Source organism: Vombatus ursinus, unplaced genomic scaffold (genome assembly GCF_900497805.2).
Source record: "Vombatus ursinus unplaced genomic scaffold, bare-nosed wombat genome assembly UNPS02014832.1, whole genome shotgun sequence".
Classification (NCBI taxonomy): domain Eukaryota; kingdom Metazoa; phylum Chordata; class Mammalia; order Diprotodontia; family Vombatidae; genus Vombatus; species Vombatus ursinus.
Genome location: NW_020954610.1, coordinates 17,234,551 through 17,258,482, shown reverse-complemented (window position 1 = coordinate 17,258,482; position 23,932 = coordinate 17,234,551). Strand labels below are relative to the sequence as shown.

Here is a 23,932-nt window from a genome sequence, read left to right as displayed (position 1 = left end):
TCTATCTATCTATCTATCTATCTATCTATCTATCTATCTATCTATCTATCTATCTATCTATCTATCTATATCTATATATACATATATATAATTTTTTCCCCTCCAACTACCCTAATACTGACAAAGGTCTCATGAGTTACAAATATCATCTTTCCATGCAGGAATGTAAACAGTTCAACCTTAATAAGTCTCTTATGATTTTCTCTTTCCTGTTTACTTCTTCATGTTCCACTCGAGTCTTGTATTTGAAAATCAAATTTTCTATTCAACTCTGGTCTTTTCATCAAGAATGCTTGAAAGTCCTCTATTTCACTGAATGACCATTTTTTCCCAAAAGGATTATACTCAGTTTTGCTGGGTAGGTGATTCTTGGTTGTAATCCTATCTCCTTTGCCTTCTGTAATATTATATTCCATGCCCTGCGGTTCCTTAATGTAGAAGCAGCTAAGTCTTGTGTTATCCTGATTGTGTTTCCACAATACTTGAATTGTTTCTTTCTGGCTGCTTGTAATATTTTCTCCTTGACCTGGGAACTCTGGAATTTGGCTACAATATTCCTAGAAGTTTTCCTTTGTGGATCTCTTTCAGGAGGAGATTGGTGGATTCTTTCAATTTCTATTTTGCCCTCTGGTTCTAAAATATCAGGACAGTTTTCCTTGATCATTTCTTGAAAGATGATGTCTAGGCTTTTTTTTTTGATCATGGCTTTCAGATAGTCCAATAATTTTTAAATTCTCTCTCCTGGATCTATTTTCCAGGTAAGTTGTTTTTCCAATGAGATATTTCACATTGTTTTCTAATTTTTCATTCTTTTGGATTGTTTTACAGTGTCTTGATTTCTCATAAAGTCACTCGCTTCCAATTGCTCTATTCTAATTTTTAAGGAAGTATTTTCTTCAGTAATCTTTTGGACTTCCTTTTCCATTTGTCCAATTTTGCTCTTTAGGGCATTCTTCTCTTCACTGGCTTTTTGGACCTCTTTTGCCATTTGGGTTAGGCTATTTTTTAAGGTGTTATTTTCTTCAGTATTTTTTTGGGTCTCCTTTAGCAAGCTGTTGACTTATTTTTCATGATTTTCTTGCATCACTCTCAGTTTTTCCTCTACTTCTCTTACTTGCTTCTCAAAATCCCTTTTGAGCTCTTCCAAGGCCTGGGACTGATTCATATTTTTCTTGGAGGCTTTGGATGTAGGAGCTTTGGCTTTGTTGTCTTCTTCTGGTTGTATGTTTTGATCTTTTTTGTCACCAAAGTAAGATAATATAGTCTGACTCTTGCGCTGCTTACTCATGATCCTGGCCAATTACTTGAGTTTTAAACCCTTTGTTAAGGTAAAAGTCTGCTTTCAATGTGAAGAGTGTACTGTCCCAAGCTTTGGGGGTTTGCACAGCTGTTTTCAGAGGTACTTCTAGGGACCTGTAAATTTTCAGTTCTCCTAAGGTGGTATGATAAGGGGCGAGATGTTTCCTCTCCACCACCACAACAAGCTCCAATGCACCAGTGCTCCTCCTCGCCCCAGGACCACCCCTCAGAACTGTGACCCAGATCCAAGCACCAGTAAAGCAAGAGATTCCTGCCTCAGCACTGGCAAAGAGATCCCTGTAATCCCCCTCTGATCAGCCACTCGATTTCCCCTCAGTCTGTGGGCTGGAAGCTCAGGAAAAAGCCACAGCCCCAGGCTGTGCTTGAGACTTGTGGCTGAGACCTAGTTCCTCTCTCATCGCAGTCACAGACTTTTCCCACTGGCCTTCTAAGTTGTCTTTGGCGTTCAGGGGTTGAGAAGTCTGGAAACTGCCACAGCTGCCCTCAATTCAGTCCTCTGAGGCTTGCTCCAGGGTCACTGTGACCTGCGCGTCCATGCCAAATTGCGCTCCTCTCCCCGCCCAGCAAGATATACCTTTCTGATCAACCATCCAGGCTGTCTTGGGCTGGAAATTTGTTTCGCTCTGTCTTTTTGTGGGTTCTGCTGCTTTAGAATTTGTTTAGAGCCATTTTTTTAGGTATTTGGAGGACTTTGGGAGAGAGCTCAAGACAGTCACTGCTTTCCCTCTGCCATCTTGGCTCCGCCCCCCTCAACAAATCCTCAGGAATTCTTGTTGGGCTGGGATCTAATTAACATTTTTTTTTTGAGTCTTTGCTTATAGCTGCTTTCTTATTATTGTCCTCTGAGTTTATGTTTTGGTCTTCTCTGCTACCACAGTACCTTTTTATGATCAAGTTCTTTCTTTGTTCTTTGATCATTTTTCCATTCTATTTCTTCACTATGAATTTTATGTTAAAGTTGGGCTCTGCTCACATGGGGGTGGGGAGGCACTATCCCACACTTCAGACTTTTTCATGCTGTTGTTTTCAGAGCTTGTTCTGGGGGTCTGCAAGTTTTAAGTGCTTACAAGGTGGTGTGATTCAGGGAAAGATGTGGTCACTGTTCTCCTGATCTGTCCTCTGGTCTTTACCCATGGAGGTCTCCTGGTGCCCCACAGCTACAAGGGCTAGTGCTCTTCTTAGCTTTGGAAATTCCACCAAGGCACCTACTCCCTTGTGACTGACCACAGGTGTTCCTCTCCAGCCTAGAACTGCAACCCGGAACTTTGTACAGGCAAGAAAGTTGCCTATCAGTGCCAACTGCACACAGTGCTAACAAAGGGTCCCATGTAATCTCATTCTGACCAGTTGTCTGACCCCCTTATCATGTCTGGGCTGAGAGCTCCTGAACCTGTTGTGGCTGCCATTGCTGCTGTTGAGGCTACCTTCAAGGCCCACCACTAGTGCTGCTTCTATGCTCTGGGCCAGCCCCCACCCCAGTATCACAGACCTCTCTTGCCTACCTCCTAAGTTGTCTTAGGCTAGAAAAATGTCTCACTCTGCCCTTTTGTTGGCTCCACCACTCCAAAATTTGATTTGAGGTATTATTTTAAAGTTCTTTGGAGAGGAATATTAGAGGAATTCAGTTGGGTTATTGTCCGTAATCCACCATCTTGACTCTTCATTTTAATTGCTTGTTCTAATTGCAGAGAAGGTGCAGACTTACATTGGTAAAAGGAGTTTCCTTGCCTGGGAGTTCCCTATATCAGTGAAAACACAGAGCTTAGTCCCTTTTCACTATTTCTAAACCTATCCTTATCCTTACACCTAAACCTAAAGCTATCCCTATCCCTACCTGGCTTCCTTTGTGAAGTCATGTTATCTGGATGGGGTATTAGAGAAAATTCCCAGAGGAGCTGATTCTTCACTCTTGTAATCTTATCTCCATAGCTAGTTTCCATTTAGAAAGTCCCTAGGATCAGTTGGTATCATACCACCAAGAAACATTTATTGAACATTACAGAAAGGCAGTCTGGAATGGGGCAGACAACACTGAACTGTGAGTTAGGAGGCTGGGTTGTAGTTCTGGCTCAGGTAATTATTAGTTGTGTGACCTTTGACAAGAAACTTAATTTCTCTGAGTTTCAGTTTCCTAAGCTATAAAAAAAGGGACAATAATCCCTGCCTGCCTCAGGGATTACATATGTATTTACTAAGCACTTGTTGAGTTCAGATCATTGTGCTAGACTGTGGGGAGATATAAAGTCATTGTCCCTCACTTTGTGGATCTTACAGTTTAGGAAAAGAATAAGATCTCACTATAGAGAATTATAATTGACAATAATAATTGATAGATTCATTAAATAGTATGAAATGAAGAGCTCTCAGTTCTTTGGAAAAACGTTGTTACTAAGGAAGGAAGGAAGGAAAGGAAAGAGGAAAGGAGAGAGGGGACAAAAAAAAGAAAGAGGAGAAAAAAGCATTTATTAAATGTTGATGCACTTAATATTATGTACAATACACTATGCTGCATGATGAGAATAGAAATATAAAATTCTTTTTTTTTTCTTTCTGACCACACATTCTAATGGGGAGAAACAACACTTCAGGTATCAGTCAAATAGAAAGGCTCCATGCTCCTTAGGATTCAGCAGCAAAGCATATAGTAATGTATCTTCTTTAATATCATTTTAATTGCTAAAACCATATCTATTTCTGATGTTGAAAAATGCTCTAAATCATTCTTGATTAGAGAAATGCAGATTAAAACAACCTTGAGGTATTATTTTACACCTACCAGATTGGTTAAAATGATAGAAGGGGAAAGTGACAAATGTGGGAGAGGATGTGGAAAAATTGGGACACTAATTCATTGTTAGAGTTGTAAAACAATCCAGCCATTTTGGAGAGCAATTATGCTCCAAGAGTTATTAAACTACCTATACCCTTTGACTCAGCAATATCACTATTTGGTCTGCTTCCAAAGATGATTAGGGAAAAAGGAAAAGAACCTACATGTTCTAAAATGCTATAGCAGCTCTCTTTGTGGTGGCAAAGAACTGTTAATTGTAGGGATGTTCATCAATTGGGAACTGGTTGAATAAGTTGTAGTATGTGATCACGATAGAATACTACTGTGCTATAAGAAATGATGAGCTCAATGATTTTAGAAATACATGGACAGACTTGCATGAAATAATGAAGAGCAAAATGAGCAAAACCAAGAGAACATTGTATACAGTAACAGCAGTATTGTTTTAAGAATGACTTTGAGCAAATAAGCTATTTTTTTACTATTATAAATACCCTAATTAACTACAAAGGACATATGAAGGAAGATGCTATCTGCATCAAGAGAAAGAACTGATAAATAGTAGCATGTATAGAATAATTTTACATACACATACACTCCTATTTGTGTAGCCATCGGGGGAGGAGAAAATAAAGAAATTTATAGGATAATTTTGTTGTATATTTGAAAGTTGTGCACAGTAGATTTGCAGTTTCATGTACAATCATCTTTTTATTGTACTATGTTATGGAAATGCTTGTTTTATTCCATAAATTAAAAATAAAATAAAATAAAAAGAGTATAGGCAGAGGCATTAACATTAGTGAGATTTTGTTATGACCTCTTTTTCTGAGACAAGAGGTAAGGAAGAGTGAGTGTGATGATGATCATTGGTTTTGAACAATGAATGAAAGCAGCTGAGGGAGCTTATGTCAGGTGGTCAGAGTCTCCAGGAAGTAGCAAGTTGAGCCATTTGCTTTGTGTTAGGGAGTATAAGAACATTTGGAAACAAGAGGATACAAGTATAGGTTTGAAATAGTTACTATGGAGAATGTAATGAAGTGCCATAAGGGTAGGATAGGAAGACTGTCGAGCTACAATGAAGTCACAACTGAGTTACTGTCAATCAGCCAGTCAATCTACATGTTTATTAAGTGTCCTCTATTTTCCAGGCACTATACTAAGTACAAAGGATGCAAAGAAAAAGAAAAAAAATTCTTTAAGGCTATTACATTCCAAATTCTATACTACTTAATGCTTTGATACTTATAGAATCACTAGATAATAGGATGCTATTTTTAGAGTTTGATGGGATCTTAGAGTTTGAGTATATAGTCCCTTGGTTTTATCAGTGAAAATACTAAGGCCTAGAGAAGTAAAAATGACTTACCTAGTATCACACAGCTATTATGTATCTCAGCCAGCATTAAAACCCAGGCCTTCCTGATTGGTGATGCAATACTCTTATCTATTCATTGGAAATGTCTTCAAAAACCATCTAATCCAATTCATCTTTGAGCAAGATTTCCCTTTTCAATATTTCAAACAAGTAGTCAATTGATTGAAGACTTCCAATGAGGGGGAATCTCCCACAGTCTACAATATCCTGTTTCACTTTGGGATAGCTAATTGTTAGGAAGGATTTATTATATGGACCCATTGAGCTCATTGATCTGGAAACTACTTCCATTGGCTTAGCTTGTAACTATACATTCTTATCTTGTCCAGTTAACATCCAGGTCCTTTCATAAATTCTCAATATATACATACATACATACATATACACACGCTTATATGGAGACAGACAGACTATGGACATTCTAGGATTTTTAAATTTCATGGACATCAGTGGAGTTATCTCTTGATCTCCCTGTGTGATCAGTCTACCTTTTAGACAAGTCCTTCAGATGGACAATTACCTGGGCCCAGAACTAAATGGAAGGTGGAGAGCAGGATAGATTTTATTTGAAAAATTGTGTAATATTTTCAGTTATCTCAGGCACCCTACTTCCATAAAAGCTTATCTTTTAAAAAATACCAATACCCCCTGCTATGTTGTATGGATCACCATTGTCTCAAAAGAATCAAAATGGCAGGTGGGACCCAAAAATTCAATGGAAAAACACATGGTAAAGGTATAAGAAGCCTGAGGTATATTATCCACTAGGATTTGTTTTTAAGAAGTAGCATCAAAGACATCAAGAGAATATAAACTTATTAGAGGAAAGCTTGGTTTTGTCTTTTTTTTGTTTGTTTCCTTAGCACCTAAAACTATGCCTTGTAAAATAGTAAGTGCTCAATAAATGTTTTTTTTAGAAATTCAATTGAACTGAATAAATGATTAGAATAGGAAAGTCTATACAGTCATAAACCTATGGAGGGATAATGGGCAAAGTATTGCATAGAGTATTACAAGTAGAGACATCTCTAGTTCTGAGTAATATTTTGGAAGGACATTGATAAGGATTGCACAGTTTAAGAAGGTGTGAATAGGTTACCATCTGTGCTGATGATGGGCATGCCTTCGTTGATGGATTCATTGGTACAGTGGAAATAGCATTAGATTTGGCATCAGGAAATCTGGGTTTTAAATCAAGTTCTGGGTATCATATCCCACCTCTGACACATGCTGGTTATATGAGCCTAGGGTTTTAACCCTGGCTAACCCTTTTAGTACTGTCACTAACTCGTTGTTTGTCACCACAGTCAAGTCGGGGCATCTGTCTAGTCCTTGGTTTCCTTATCTGAAAAATGAGAGAATTAGACTACCCATTCAGCTCTAAAGTTGTAATCCTAGGTAGCTAATTCTTCTATTTACCATTTATCTCCTTTGTGCCCTATGGAGGAAAAAGTACAGTTAGTTAGTTAAGAGTTGGGGAAAAAAAAAAACAAACCCAACAACTGAATAATACCATTTGACTTAGGGATTCCACTACTAGAAATATGATCTAATGTTGTTACCAAAAAAGAAAAAAAAATACCCGTCTGTATAAAAAATAATTGTCAAAGCAGCTTCACTTGTAACAGGAAAAAAAAAAAACCAACCAGGGTAATTACAGGATTTCAGAGTTGAAAGTATTTTTCTTGGTGATTCAAAAGACCCCCTGACCATCAGTTTCCTCTACAAAACTTCCAAATGGGCATATAGCCTCTGCTTGGTTTTCCTCTGCAGTGAAGAGGAACCTCCCCCATCTCAAGACAGGTAAGTACCATGTTGAGATGGCTCCAGTTGATGGAGATTTTTTCTTTGTAGAGACTCCAAATGCTTATCTTTTCTCCTCCCCCACCCATTACAACTTTGACCTGCTGCTCCTAGTTCTACTCTTTGGAGCCAGCCAGAAACAAAGTAAAACAATATTAAAAAACAAAAACAAAAACCTACCCATCATGTCCCCATTCAGTCTTCTCTTCTCCAGGCTAAACATTCTCCTCATTCCTTCAGTAGATCCTATCAAGGCAAGGTCTCCAGTCCCCTTAACTTCATGGTCAACCAATTCTTCACATTCTCCAGCTTGTCAGTGTTCTTCCTTTAATGTGCTACTTAGAGGTGAAAATGATACTTTAGAGCAGTTTTTCACCTTTTATGTGACATGGACCCCTTTGGCAGTCTGGTGAAGCCTATTATGGAACCCTCCTCAGAATCATGTTTCTAATCAATTGAAGGAAATGTTAAGTTCCTCTATGAAAATGAAGATGTACTTTTTTTTCCCATCTCAGTTCACGAGCCCAGTGAACATCTGGGCACCAGTTAAGAACCCATGCTCAAGATTTTGTCTGGCCAGTACAGGGAGAGGAACTCTCCATAATCTCCTCTGTTTAGGACACATTGTCCTTCAATGCAATCTAAAGTCTTGTTAGCTTTTTTGGCCACCATCCCACACAGTTGGCACATATTAAACTTGCAATCCCGTAAAATCCCTAGATTGTTTTCACACAAACTGTTATTTGGCTATATTACCCTCATTCTATGCTATGTGAAGTTGATTTTTTTTATTCGAAGTGGCACTTTACACCTTACTATTGATTATCACCCTATTTAATGAAATTGTTCTACCTTATTAAGATCTTTTTGTCACTCACAGAATTAGCTGTTTCACACAGCTTCTTGTCATGTGCAAATATGATAAGAATGCCTTCATTCAAGACATCAAGTTCAAATCCAGCCTCAGACCAAACACTTGACATGTACTAGCTGTGTGACCCTGAGTAAGTAACTTAACCCCAATTGCCTAAAATAAAAAATAAATAAATACAAAATAAATAATCACAGAATTGATTTAGAAGAAACCGCAGAGGTCATATAGGTAAACCTAAACCTGAACAAAGAGCCACCCCTCCCTTTTTTTTTTTTTAGCAGATATCTTTAATAAGAAGACAAGATTTACCCTCGAGGCACATTCTAGAGAATGCATTACCAGGAGTAATTCTACCTGAAAAATGAAATAGGACTGTGGCAGAATACAAATATATAGTAAGGAATGATTTCAAATATGTTTATGATTTTCAGTTGTGTTATATTTTTCAGGGCATAAACTTTCAGTTTGGTCTAATGATTACAAAGAAGTTCAACGTTTATACAGTGCCCTTTTCTGAGCTAAGAACAGCAAACTTTGTCTGGAAGAGGCTACCCCTGTAGATTTTGTACACTTGTTCAGAGAAGATACCATATATAAGAAGGCACTTTTCTGTGATTCAAAGCTAGCATTACTACAGTAAAACCTGTCCAGGAATCTCCTTTACTCAAAAGACAGCACTGCCTAAAAAGTTTTCTAGCATAGATTTTTAGACTAGAAACACCTGAGAATCTCTGTTCCAAAGTCCACCTGTTTAAAAAAGCCAAAATTCAACAAAATGACTGGTGATTTCTTCTATTAAACTGATAGCTATTTGTTAAATCTAACTTTTTTTTTGAGGCAGTCTGAGTTAAGTGACTTGCCCAGAGTCACACTGCTAGTAAGTGTCTGAGTCTGGATTTGAACTCATATCCTCCTAATTCCAGGGCCAATGCCCTATCAACTGCGCCACCTAACTGCCCCAAATGTAACATAAATAATAAAAACCATCTAATCAATGATGATTAAAAATTATTTCCTTGAAAGCTTTGTGGAAATGACAGTGTGATTCTTGCTTCTTTAAAAATTTTAAAAGAAATTTCCCATGATATGCAGCTATTCTTAAAGAAGGCATCTGCTGCAATTACATAGGTTAATTTGCTATTGATTACAGCTGCTTCCACTGATTGGATGCTGCATAAGTGCCATTAAATTTTACTGTGTAAAACTAATTTTACACCCTTCTTTAAAACAAAAATGAAAATGAATCTTTTAAAAAATGTTTAAATATATTCCTATCCCAAATATTAGATGTTGATACAGATCATTCCCTTTGGAAAAATTACAACTGCCTCACATTTCTTTGACCAGAAATGAATGTCAACTAACATTTTTAAGTACCTACTATGTGCCAGGCACTGTGCTAAGCACTGGGAAGACCACAAATTTGTATCTTGTCAGGGCAAAGCTATATTAGATGTTCTTAAACTACAGAAATTGCCAAGGAGAAAAAATTGCATTTAGATTTTATATTTTAAAATATTTATTTATTTATTTTTAGTTTTCAACATTCACTTTTGTAAGATTTTGAGTTTTAAATTTTCTCCTCCTCCTTCCCCTTCTGCCTCTCCAAGATGGCGTGCAATCTGATATAGGCCAAACATATACAATCATATTAAATATTTCCACATTAGTCATGTTGTAAAGAAGAATTAGAACCAAAGGGAAAAACCATCAGAAAGAAGAAACAACAACAAAAAAAAGAAAATAATGTGCTTTGATCTGCATTCAGACTCCATAGTTCTTTTTCTGGATGTGGATAGCATTTTCTATCATGAGTCTTTTAGAACTATCTTAGATCTTTGCATTACTGAGAAGAGCTAAGTTATCAAAGTTGGTCATCACACAATGTTACTATTGCTGTGTACAATGTTCTCCTGGTTCTGCTTGCTTCACTCAGCATCAGTTCATATAAGTCTTTCCAGGTTTTTCTGAAGCCTGCCTACTCATCATTTCTTATGGCACAATAGTATTCCATTACATTTATATACTACAGCTTGTTCAGCCATTCCCAAATTGATGGGCATCCTCTCAATTTCCAGTTCTTTGCCACCACAAAAAGAACTGCTACAACTATTTTTGTAGATGTGGGTCCTTTTCCCATTTTTATGATCTCTTTGTGATACAGATCTAGAAGTGGTATTGCTGGATCACAGTTTTATAGCACTTTGAGCATAGTTCCAAATTGCTCTTCAGAATGATTGGATCAGTTCACAAGTCCACCAACAATGAAGCAATGTTCCAATTTTCCCATATCTCCAACATTTATCATTTTCCTGTTTTGTCATGTTAGCCAACCTGATAGATATGATGTAGTACCTCAGAGTTGTTTTAATTTGCATTTCTCTAATCAATAGTGATTTAGAGCATTTTTTCATGTGACTATAGATAGCTTTAATTTCTTCCTCTGAAAACTGCCTGTTCATCTTCTTTGACCATTTCTCAATTGGGGAATGACTTGTATTCTTATAAATTTGACTCAGCTCTCTCAGAAATTAGGCTTTTATCAGAGACACTGTAAAAATTCTTTCCCAGTTTTCTGCTTCTCTTCTAATCTTGGTTACATTGGCTTTGTGCAGAAACTTTTTAATTTAATGTAATCAAAATTATCCATTTTGCATTTCATAATGTTCTCTATCTCGTTTGGTCATAAATTCTTCCATTCTCCATAGATCTAACAGGTAAACTATTCCTTGCTTTCCTAATTTGTTTATAATATCACCCTTCATGTCTAAATCATGTACCCATTTTGGCTTTATCTTGGTATATCTTGTAAGATGTTGGTCTCTCCCTAGTTTCTGCCATACTATTTTCCAGTTTTCCTAGTAGTTTTTGTCAAATAGTAAGTTATTATCCCAGAAGCTAGAGTCTTTGGATTTATCAAACAGTAGATTACTATGGTCATTGAGCACTGTGTCTCGTGTACCTAACCTATTCCATGGATCCACCATTTAGCCAGTACCAAGTAGTTTTGACTATTGCAGCGTTATAATACAATTTAAGATCTGGTACAGCGAAGCCACCTTCTCTTGCCATTTCTTTTCGTTAATTCTTTTGATATTCCGGACCTTTTGTTTTTCCAGATGAATTTTGTTACTATTTTTTCTTGTTCTGTAAAATAATTTTTGGTAGTTTGATTGGTATGGCACTAAATAAGTAAATTAATTTAGGTACAATTTTCATTTTTATTATATTAGCTCAGTCTACCCATGAGCAATTTAAGTTTTTCTAGTTATTTAGATCTGACTTTATTTGTGTGAAAAGTGTTTTGTAATTGTTTTCATATAGTTCCCGGGTTTGTTCTGGCAGGTAAACTCCCAAATGTTTTATATTGTCTACAGTTACTTTAAATGGAGTTTCTCCTGTTCTTTGTTAGTAATGTATAGAAGTGCAGATGATTTATGTTGGTTTATTTTATGCCCTGCAAATTTGCTCAAGTTGTTAGTTATTTCAAGTAGTTTTTTACTTGATTCTCTAAGTATGCCATCATATCATTTGCAAAGAGTGATAGCTTTGTTTCATTGCCTATTCTACTTCCTTCAATTTCTTTTTCTTCTCTTATTGCTAAAGCTAACATTTCTAGTACAATATTGAATAGGAGTAGACATCCTTGTTTCACCCCTGATCTTATTGGAAATGCTTCTAGCTCATCCCCATTACATATAATGCTTACTGATGGTTTTAGATAGATGCTACTTATCATTTAAAGGAAAACTCCATTAATTCCCAGTGTTTTAATGTGAATAGGTATTGTATTTTGTCAAAAGTTTTTTCTACATTTATTCAAATAACCATATGATTTCTGTTAATTGTGTTGTTGATATGGTCAGTTATGCTGTTAGTTTTCTTAATATTGAATCAGACCTGCATTCCTGGTATAAGTCCCACCTGGTCATAATGTATTATTCTTGTGATAAGTTGCTGTAATCTCTTTGCTAATAGTTTATTTTAAATTTTTGCATCTATATTCATTAGGGAAATACTTTTCTTAATACTTTTTTTTCTATAATTTTCTTCCTCTGTTTTGACTCGTCCTAGTTTAGGTATCAGCACCATATTTGTATCATAAAAAGAATTTGGTAGGACTCCTTTTTTACCTATTTTTCCCAATAGTTTATGTGGTATTGGAATTAATTGTTCTTTAAATATTTGGTAGGATTCACTTGTAAATCTATCTGATCCTGGAGATTTTTTCTTAGGGAGTTCATTGATGGTTTGTTCAATTTCTTTTTCTGAAATGGTGCTATTTAAATATTTTATTTCCTCTTCTGTTAATCTGGACAATTTATGTTTTTGTAAATATTCATCTATTTCACTAAGACTGTCAGATTTATTGGCGTACAGTTGGGCAAAATAGCTCCTAATTATTGTTTTAATTTCCTCTTCATTGTGGTGAATTCACCGTTTTCATTTTTGGTACTGGTAATTTGGTTTCCTTTTTTAAAATAAAATTAATCAAAGATTTATCTATTTTATTTTTTCATAAAAAAGCTCTTAGTTTTATTTATTAGCTCAATAGTTTTCTTAATTTCAATTTTCTTAATTTCTCCTTTGATTTTCAGAATTTCTAATTTGGTATTTAATTGGGGATTTTTAATTTGTTCTTTTTCTAGCTTTTTTAGTTGCATGCTCAATTCATTGATCTCTTCTTTCTCTATTTTATCCATGTAAGAATTTAGACATATAAAATTCCCCCTAAGAACTGCTTTGGCTGCATCTCATAAGTTTTGGTATGTTGTCACATTATTGTCATTTTCTTTGATGAAGTTATTGATTATTTCTGTGATTTGTTGTTTGACTTGCTCATTCTTTAGGATTGATTATTTAGTTTATAATTAATTTTTAGTTTATTTTTCCATGGCCCTTTATTACATGTAATTTTTCTTGTCTCATGGTCTGAAAAGGACGCAGTTAATATTTCTGCCTTTCTGCATTGGATTGTGAGGTTTGTATGCCCTAATACATGGTCAGTTTTTGTGTAGGTGCCATGTACTGCTGAGAAAAAGGTATATTCCTTTCTATCCCCATTCAGTTTTCTTCAGAGGCCTAACATATCTAACTTTTCTAAGATTTTATTTACCTCCTTAACTTCTTTCTTGTTTATTTTGTGATTAGATTTATCTAGTTCTGAGAGGGGGAGGTTGAGGTCCCTCTCTAGTATAGTTTTGCTGTCTATTTTTTCCTGTAACTCACTTAACTTCTCCTCTAAGAATGTGGATGCTATACCACTTGGTGCATATGCATTTAATATTGACATCACTTCATTGTCTATGGTACCTGTTAGCAGAATGTAGTTGCCTTCCTTATCTCTTTTGATTAGATCTATTTTTGCTTTTGCTTTGTCTGAAATCAGGATTGCTACCCCTGCTTTTTTTTTACTTCAGCTGAAGCATAATATATTCTCTTTCAGCCTTTTACCTTCACTCTGCTTATACTTCTCTGCTTCAAATGTGTTTCTTATAAACAACATATTGTAGAATTATTGTTTTTAATCCACTCTGTTATTCACTTCTGTTTTATGGGAGAGTTCATCCCATTCACATTCACAGTTATGATTTCTAACTGTGTCTTTCTCTTCATCCTATTCCCTTCCCCATTTATATTTTTCTCTCTCATTTTTCCCTTTCACTCCTCCCTAGTGTTTTGCTTCTGACCATTGCCTCCCTTAATCTGCCTTCTGTTCTATCAATCCCCTCCCTTTTCTTTCCCCTTTCCCCTACTACTTCTTCTTTTCCTTCTGCCCTCCCTTCTATCCATCCACCTCCCCTTTTCCCCCCTTCCCCTTCCTACTTCCTATAGGGTAAGATAGATTTCTATACCCAAGTGAACGTATATGTTATTCCCTCTTTGAGCCAAATCCAATGAGAGTAAGGTTCAAACAATGCTCTCCTCCCTCCCTTCTTTCCATCCATAGGTATTTGTGCTATTTCATATGATATAATTTACCCTTTTCTGTCTCCTCCTTTCCTATTCTCCTAGTATAATCCTTTTTTTACCCCTTAATTTAATTTTGTCATCACATCAAAGTCAACTTATACCCACACCCTCTGTCTATGTATACCCGTTTAAAAATATAATAATGATACAGTTCTCAAAAATTACAAGTGTCATCTTCCCATGTAGGTATGTAAACAGTTTACCTTTATTGAATACCATGTTGTTATTGTTTTCTTTCCTGTTTACCTTTTTATGCTTCTCTTGAGTATTGTATTTGAAGATTGAATTTTCTGTTGAGCTCTGGTTTTTTTTTTTTTTTTTGGCAAGGCAATTGGGGTTAAGTGACTTGCCCAGGGTCACACAGCTAGTAAGTGTCAAGTGTTTGGTCTAAGGCCGTATTTGAACTCAGGTCCTCTTGACTTAAGGGCCAGTGCTCTATCCACTGTGCCACCTAGCTGCCCCAAGCTCTAGTCTTTTCATCAGGAAGGTTTGGAAGTCCCCTATTTCACAGAATGTACATCTCCTCCTCTGAAACATTATGCTCAATTTTGGTGGGTAGTTGATCTTTGGCTGTAATCCAAGCTCCTTTTCCTTCTGGAATATCATATCCCAAGCCTCTCATCTTTTAATATAAAAGGTGCTAGGTTCTGCATAATCCTGACTGTAGTTCCATGTATTTAAATTGTTTCTTCCTGGCTGCTTGCAGCATTTTCTCCTCGACCTGATAACTCTGGAATTTGAATACAATATTCCTTGGAGTTTTCATTTTAGGATCTCTTTCAGGAGGTGATCAGTGGATTCTTTCAATGACTATTTTACCCTCTGGTTCTAGGACCTCAGGGCAGTTTTCCTTGATAATTTCTTGAAAGATACTGTCCAGGCTCTTTTTTTGATCATGGTTTTCAGGTAGACCAATAATTCTTAACTTATGTCTCCTGGATCTATTTTCCAGGTCAGTTGTTTTTCCAATGAAGTATTTTACATTTTCTTCTATTTTTTCACTCTTTTGATTTTGTTTGACTGATTCTTGATGTCTCATAGAGTCACTAACTTCCACTTGCCCAATTCTAATTTTTAATAATTGTTTTCTTCAGTTAGCTTTTGTACCTCCTTTTCCATTTGACCAATTCTACTTTTTAAGGAGGTCTTCTCTAAAGTGCATTTTTGTAACTCCTTTTTCATTTAGCCAATTGTATTTTTTTTGGGGGGGGCCTAGGCAATGGGGTTAAGTGACTTGGCCAGGGTCACACAGCTAGTAAGTGTTACATGTCTGAGGCCGGATTTGAACTCAGGTCCTCCTGAATCTAGGACCAGTGCTCTATCCACTGCACCACCTAGCTGCCCCCTCAATTGTATTTTTTAAAGGAGTTATTGTCTTCAGTCAATTTTTGTCCTTCTTTTTCCAAACTATTGACTCTCTCTTGCATAACTCTAATTTCTTTTCCCATTTTTTCTTCTACTTCTCTTTTTTTACTTTTAAAATCCTTCTTGAACTCTTCTAAGAAGGCTTTTTGGGCTTCGAACCAATTGATATTTCCCTTTGAGATTTCAGATGTAGGTATATTGACAATGTTGTTCTCTTCTGAGTTTGTGTTTTGATCTTCCCTGTTACCATAATAATTCTCTATGGTCAGTGTTCTTTTCTGCTTTTTGCTCATTCTGTTTGCCTATTTCCTGGCTTTTAAAATTGAGCTCTCTTGCTGGAGCACAGGGGGCACTATCCTGAACTTCTTGTGCTGGGGGCCAAGGGCCTGGTCGCTGGCTTTGTGTGCTCAGGCCTCAGATGCTGGCAGCTGGAGGCTGTAGGGGTCTGGCAGCTTACCTGGTGCTGAGCTGGGGTCCTAGTGGTTGTGTCTGATATGTGCCAGGTGGAGTTTCTCTGTGTTTTTTCGGGGCTGTGCTGAAGCATGGGGAGGTTTGTTTGCTGGAGGATGCCTGCCTGCTTGGTTCTGTGCAGCGCATGTGGTGGTTCTCTGAGCTGGAGTCCATGGTTCCCCTGGCTATGCTAAGGTACATGGGGGGTCCTGGTGTTGGTGTTTGCTTGTTTACAAATCTAATCTCTCTTTTTTCAGTGAAAGCCCTTTTATGAACACATGCTTTCTTTCACTTGCTTATTTCAGAGCCTCCCATTCCAGACATTGAATTTATTGCAGTACAAGGAGCTCCTTTACCACCCCTGAGTCTGTGGAAAGCAGAGGACAGAAATGGACCCATCAGGTCAGTAATTATGGCTTTTTGGAGCAATTGGCTGAAGTGGTTAGAGAATGGTACTAATGAGGCCAGTGACCTTAAGTGCAACCAGTGACCTTAAGTACAACAATTCCATTTTTGGTTCCATAGCCCTGGACTTCACCCTTAATCTCAGTGTCTTCTACTGTAATAGAAATGCTTGACCAAGTATGCTTAGTGAAAAGGGATAAGGCCATAAGCAAAACAAAACAAATCACACAAAAAAAATCCACCTGTGGATGATAACTCAATGTAAAACATCTCTATTGGAAAATCAGCCAAGAAGGCATGGTGAGTTAGCAGCATGATTTCACATACCAAGAAGAGTACACAAAATGTAGCTGTTAAGATTTGCAAAATGTTTTTAACATGGTTCATCTCCGTCCTGTGGTATATACAATGACTTGCTCTGTGAAGTCATTTAGATAATGAATTCCAATCTCTAGAAAGGACTGCAGATGATATATTGCATGATTAGGACAAGATATCTGTGCACCCTAAGCAAGGTTCTGAAATTGTGCTAGACCACATGTTACTGTCCAGGAGAAACTTTGAGCCTTCATTATAATGCATGACACTTGACTTATCATAGAATAAATATCTAGGGGCCATGGAAATAAGGATTTCTTGGCAATGAGGTTATATTCATTTACAGAAGGTAATATTAAAATATTTCCCATGTTGCACCCTCTCAGACATTGAGGGCTCAGCAGCTGCCTATCTTCCCCACCTACCAAATTCACATATCTGAGGGAATCCTTAATGCTCATTTTTAAAAATGAAATAACTCTGGATTTAAGAGACTGGAGTTTTAATTTTGGATAGTCCTTCTAGTTCTATATATTGCCCCAAACCAGCTCTCCACCTAGCTCCCTCAAAGATACCTTTCCCACTCTATCAGCCCTCTCCAGACTTTTCAGTTCCCTTTTATGTTTTGTCTTTCTCAGATAGAACATAAGCTACTTGAGGCCAGGAACTGCCTTTCTTTTTGTTTATACCTGGCACATTTTGTTGTTTAGTCATGTCCTACTCTTCATTTGGGATTTTATTGGCAAAGATACTGGAGTGGTTTGCCATTTCCTTCTCCAGATAATTTTACAGATGAGGAAACTAAGGCAAACAGGGTTAAGTGACTTGCCCAGGGTCACCCAGCTTGTAAGTATCTGAGGCCAGATTTGAAGTTAGGAAGATGAATCTTCCTGACTCCAGGCCAGGTGTTCTATCCGCAATACCACTTAGCTGCCCATACCTCTCACATAGTAAGAATTAATAAAAGTGCTGTCTATCTTTCTGTGTACCTACCTGCCAACCTATCTATCATTTGTCTCTGTGATCTTGGAAAAGTCACTTCCCTTCTCTAGTCCTCGTTTTTTCTGATTTCTCACTCTATAATTATTTCAATCCTTAGTCCATCAGGTTATGTTGTTTTATGCATCTTCTAAACTTGTGGTTCTCAAAATATGATCCACAGACTCCTGAAGGTCCATAGAATCCCTTCTAGGGGTTCCATGAATTAAAAATTTTTGTGTTGTTCAGCTGTATGTGATTCTTCAGGACCATAGCATGCCAATATTGTCCCTGGAGTTTTCTTGGCAAAGATACCAGAGTATTTACCATTTCTTTCTCCAGTGGATTAAGGAAAACAGATGTTAAGTGACTTGCCCAGGGTCACACAGCTAGTAAGTGCTGAGGCCAGATTTGAGCTCAGGTCTTCTTGACTCCAGGCCCAGTGCTCTATCCACTGAGCTATCTAGGTGCCTCCTGAGGTCAAAACTATTTTCATAATAATACAAAGCTTTTTGGATTTATTAAAATACCCCTCCCTTTTCCAACTACATATGTGAGGCCAGATTTTTTTCATAGACTTCAACCAAAACAATATATCATAACAGATTGAATGCAGTAGTATCCAGGAGATTTCAATTGTCTTCTGTTAAGCTAGACATTAAAGAGATTTGTTGAAATATATGACAATGCCACTCTAATCAGTAATTATTTTGTAAAATATAGCTATTTTCATAAAAATATAGTATGTTAACATTAAATGGGTTTATTGTTATTTTGAAATGAATTAACAAATATTTTAAAAATTTATCAGTTTTCATTTCTAACACAATAAATATCATCTCCATAACAAAAGTTTTTTGGGGGTCCTCAATAATTTTTAAAAGTGTAAAAGCATCCTGAGGCCACAGAATTTGAGAACCACTCTCCTATATGATAATTCTCATGACATTTGACAGTAAGAAAGAAGGCATGGGATGATATATAGGAACATTGTGTGGAATCAGAGAATCATGGAATTCTGGATTTTGTCATGGAAGGAAGCACAGATGCTATCAGGGAAATAAAGTGACTTGCCCAGGGTCGTAAAGAGAGTAAGTCTGTCAGAGGCAGGACTGAATCATAGATTTAGAATTGTCCAGAGTTGTCATACTCACAGCCTGTGTGTTCTGTATAAGAGGCCTGCAAAACTCCTATGTGGCCAGAACCAGATGAAAATATAATTGAGAAAAATGTTTAAATATTTAATGTTTAAATGTTTAAATAAAAATATAGCATAAGGTATATGATATTAATTTGGAATTTTCTAAGCCACCCATAGGGCTTTTTTTTTTTAAAGTAAGTTTGACACCACTGATCTAGTTCAGTCACATTTTACATTTTACATTTTGCTACTGGAAAAACTGTAGCTTTTACAGATGAGGAAACTGAAACCTATAATCATATGGTAGGTATATGAGGTAGGATTTGAACTTGGGTTTTCCTGACTCCAAGCCCCAATTTTCTATCCTTTATACAACCTGGAATTGCACTCATCTCTACTGTGTAAACCACAGGAAATGTCCTCTTATCAGCCATGTAGCAGGATGTGTCTGTTGGTTGCCATTCTCACCTGGCAAACAGATGCCAGGCTTCAGCCTAGTAAAGTGAAGCAGCTGAGGCTTAAGGATTAAATGACTTACCAAAGGTCACAAAAGTCTTAAGTGGAAGACTGGGGTTGTGAACCAAGGTCCTAGGATTCTGGTTTTTATTCTGTGCCCATTGCCTCTTGGGCACATAGACTCTTATTTCTCCTGCTTTTCCATTAGTCCACAGATAGCCTATGTCCAAAGGTGTTTTGAATAAAGTTTTGCAATCGATGTCAATTTTGTATTTCATGAGAGGAATTACAGAGTAATATATTGAGAGTTAGATTCAGAGTCGAGGAGACCCAAGTTCAAGGGTTGCCTTGAACACCTACTGTGTGGTACTGAGCAAATCACTTAACCACTCATTGCTCCGAACACTAAGTTGCCTAGAAGTTATGGATCTGCTTTGGTAGAGGAGCTTCTTATACTCATGAAATTACACATCAAATAAAAAAAAAACAAAAAACAAAAAGCAAAACAATCAGTTTGTCTATCCCAAGAGAGAGATCCTTGATATTAATTACCTTCTGGTGCTTTCTTAAGACAAGGTAGAGCAGTGTGACCAGTGATGGGATGCTGAAGGAGAGGTAGAATTAAGACTAGGTGGCATAGTAGATGGAGTGTTGCATTTGGAGTCAGAAAGACCTGAGTTTGAATCTTGCCTCAGACACTTACTAGCTGTGCCAACTCTGAATAAGTCACTTAATCCCTGTCTGCCTAAGTTTTCTTATTTGTAAAATGGGGACAATAATAGCACCTGTCCCATAAGGTTGTTTTGAAAATCAAATGAAATTAGTGCTTTGCAAATTTTAAAGCTATAAATGCTAGCTGTTACTTTGTAATGACACCTGCTTCACTTTACCAGGTTGAAGCCTGGCCTTTGTTTGCCTGGTGAGAATGACAATCAACAGACCCATCCTGCTACATGGCTGATAAGAGGACATTTCCTATAGTTTACACGGTAGAGATGAGTGCAATTCCAGGTTGTATAAAGGATAGAAAACTAGGGCTTGGAGTCAGGAAAACCCAAGTTCAAATCCTGCCTCATAGACCTACCATATGATTCTAGGCTTCAGTTTCCTCATCTGTAAAAGCTATGGTTTTTCCAGTAGCAATGTATGGCTGTGAGAGTTGGACCATAAGGAAAGATGAATGCTAAAGAATTGATGCTTAAGAATTGTGGTGCTGGAGAAGACTTTTGAGAGTTCCTTGTTCAGCAAGGAGGTCAGATCAGTCAATACTTAAAGAAATTAATTCAGGCTATTCACTGGTAGCTGAAACTTAACTATTTTGGCCATATAATGAGAAGACAGGACTCATCGGAAAAGACCCTGATGCTGGGAAAGATTGAAGGCAAAAGGAGAAGTAGATGGCAAAGGATGAGATGAATAGATAGTAATGGAAGCAATGAACATGAACATGAACAGAGTTTGAGAGAGAGTGGAGGATAGAAGGGCCTGACTGCTATGGTCCATGTGGTTACAAAGAGTTGCACAGAACTGAACAACTCAACAACAACAACGAAAAGGGGGATAACAGTAGTACCTACCTCATTGTATTGTTGTGAGGCTCACAGGACATAATACATGTAAAGCTCTTTGTAAATCAAGATGCCAGCAATATTTCTGTGCTTTTCCATTCTCTTCTCCCTGCCCCTACCCTTTTAAAAATGTAATTGAAATCTGGTTTTATAGAGATCTATGATTATGCAGTGAATACTTGATGAAGGCCGATATTTTTTTTTTCTTTTTCTGGTGTCATTGAGACCTACAGAGCAGATCAGTATATATATGGAGGGGGTTGGTGTTAGACAATATGAGTGCAAAAATGCAAATTTTATTTATATAATCCATAGGAATGGTTTATGAGGAAAATTTTTATAAAGGTTTTTTGCACTTTTATACTTTGCACTTTGGAATGCTGCTAAACTATCAGTTCTTGTAGTGCACATTTATATGGTACTTAGTGGTTGCAAAATAGTTTCTTTAGATCCTTACAAAAACCAGGAGGCAGATAGCACAAGTGTCATTATTCCTGTTTTTACAATGGAGCAAACTGAGATTCAAAGACAATTATCCAAGGTCATTCAGCCAGTAAATGACACAGCTAAGACCCAGGTTTTATGGTTTCAGCTCCAGGGTTCTTTTTGAATTTTTACAAGCTAGATGAGTTTTGAAAGATCACTACATTTTAATAAAAAAAAAAACCTATTCTACACATCTGGAGCTGATTTCAACCTTGTGCTTCTCATTTTTATTGATGTTGAGATTTTATCTGTACTTCTTGCTGGTAGGTTTCTAGTTGTATAAAGAATTAGTTCAAATAGCTAAATATGTTATTAAAAACACTGTCTGCTTGTGGGTATTTTGTAGTGTCTACAATTAAAGCAGGAATTGTTCTGCCCCATAAATCATATAAATTATATAAATATGACATTTTACCTTTCTAGATTTTTTTCCCATTAAAGAGGATGTCATCTGGGTTTACATTGTCCCCATTCCTACTCTTTCCTTTGAAAAGAATTGGGGGAGGTGGAGCCAAGATAGTGGAGAAAAGGCAGCAACTTCCCTGAGTTCTCCACAAAGCATCTCTGAAAACTTTTAAATAATGCCATAAAACAATTCCTAGAGTGGCAGAACCCACTAAAGGACAGGAAACAGTTTTCTAGCCAGACAACTTAGAAGGCCGGCAGAAAAGGTCTGCCACACTGGGGTGAGAGTGGAGCACAGCCTAGTGCAGGCTCTGCCACCACAGACCCAGCCCCAGCAAACCAGGAGCAGGCCTTGGGAGCCACTGAATCAGCAGTGGCAGCTGCTGCTTCTGGAGCTCTCAGGCCACAGACAGTAAGGGGTTGGAAGAACTGATCAGAAAGAGATTGTAGGGGTCTTTTTTTGCTGAGACTGAGGCAGGACTCTTGCTTTGCCCGTGCTTAGATCTGAGTTACAGAGCTGGGTGGCAGTCCCAGGGTGAGGAAGAATACTAGCATAGCAGATCTTGTGGCTACAATGGAGGAGTAACACTTGTCATGGTTCCAGGGCAGAAAAAAATGCTTGTGTGCACTCACACACCAGGGCATGTAAACACCTCTCCTTAAATCGTAACACCTTGGAAGAAATGAAAACTTACAGGTCCCTAGAAGTATCTCAGAAAACAACTACACAAAACCCCTGAAGCTTGGGACAGTGTGCAAAGAGTTAAAAGTCAAGAAATAGACTGGAAAATGAGCAAACAATAGAAAAAAATTCTCACCATAGAAAATTACTATGGTGACAAGGAAGATCAAAATACACACTCAGAAGAAGATAACAAAGCCAAAGCCTCCAAGAAAAATGTGAATTGGTCTCTGGCTATGGAAGAACTCAAAAAGGATTTTGAAAGTCAAGTAAGAGAGGTAGAGGGAAAATTTGGAAGAGAAATAAGAGCGACACAAGAAAATAATGAAAAATGAGTCAACAGCTTGGTAAAGGAGACACAAAAAAATATTGAAGAAAATAACACCTTAAAAAAACAGAGTAGGTCAAATAGTTTTTTAAAAAAAGGTACACAAAAGCCAGTGAGGAGAAGAATGCTTTGAAAAGCAGAATTGGCCAAATGGAAAAAGAGGCACAAAGATTCACTGAAGAGAAGAACTCCTTAAAAAGTAGAGTTGGCCAAATGGAAAAGGAGGTACAAAAACTCACTAAAGAAAAGAATTCCTTAAAAATTAGAACCAGGCAAATGGAAGCTAATGACTATGAGAAATCAAGAAATAATAAAACAAAACCAAACAAATGAAAATAGAAGGCAATATGAAATATCTCATTGGAAAAAGCAACTGACCTGGAAAATAGATCCAGGAGAGATAATTTAAAAATTACTGGACTACCTGAAAGCCATGGTTAAAAAAAAGAGCCTAGACATCTTTTAAGAAATTATCAAGGAAAACTACCCTAGAATCAGAGGGTAAAATAGAAATTGAAAGAATCTACCAATCACCTCCTGAAATAAATCACCAAATGAAAACTGCCAGGAATATTATAGCCAAATTCCAGAGTTCCCAGGTCAAGGAGAAAATGCTGCAAGCAACCAGAAAGAAACAATTCAAGTATTGTGGAGCCACAGTCAGGATAACATAAGATTTAACAGCTTCTACATTAAAGAATTGGAGCTTGGAATATGATGTTCTGGAGGGCAAAGGAGGTAGAATTACAACCAAGAATCACCTACCTAGGAAAACTGAGTATAATCCTTCAGGGGGGAAATGGATATTCAGTGAAATAGAGGACTTTCAAACATTTTTGATGAAAAGACCAGAGCTGAATAGAAAATTTGCCTTTCAGATACAAGACTCAGGAGAAGCATGAAAAGGTAAACAGGAAAAGGAAAGCATAAGGGACTTAATAAGGTTATACTGCTTATATTCCTACATGGGAAGATGATACTAGTAACTCCTGAGAACTTTCTCATTATTAAGGCAATTAGGAAAAATATGTATAGACAGAGGGTACAGGTGTGAGTTGAATATGAAAGAATTCTAAAAAAATAAAATTAAGGAGTAAGAAAGGAACACACTGGGAGAAAGGGAAAGAGAGAGGTAGAATGGGATAAATTATCTCACATAAAATAAGAAGAAAAAGCTTTTACAGTGGTGGGGGAGATGAGGGAAAGTGAGT

At 37.1% G+C, this 23,932-nt stretch overlaps 1 protein-coding gene across 1 annotated transcript in view; it reads left to right on the top strand.

The window, feature by feature from the left end:
- Nucleotides 1-23,932, top strand: part of SUSD1 (sushi domain containing 1) — a 327,082-nt gene that overhangs the window by 244,032 nt on the left and 59,118 nt on the right. Inside the window, exon 14 of the mRNA XM_027839015.1 lies at nt 16,260-16,356. Within this exon, the coding sequence (XP_027694816.1) occupies nt 16,260-16,356 (97 nt within the window). The remainder of the gene's footprint in view (nt 1-16,259; nt 16,357-23,932) is intronic.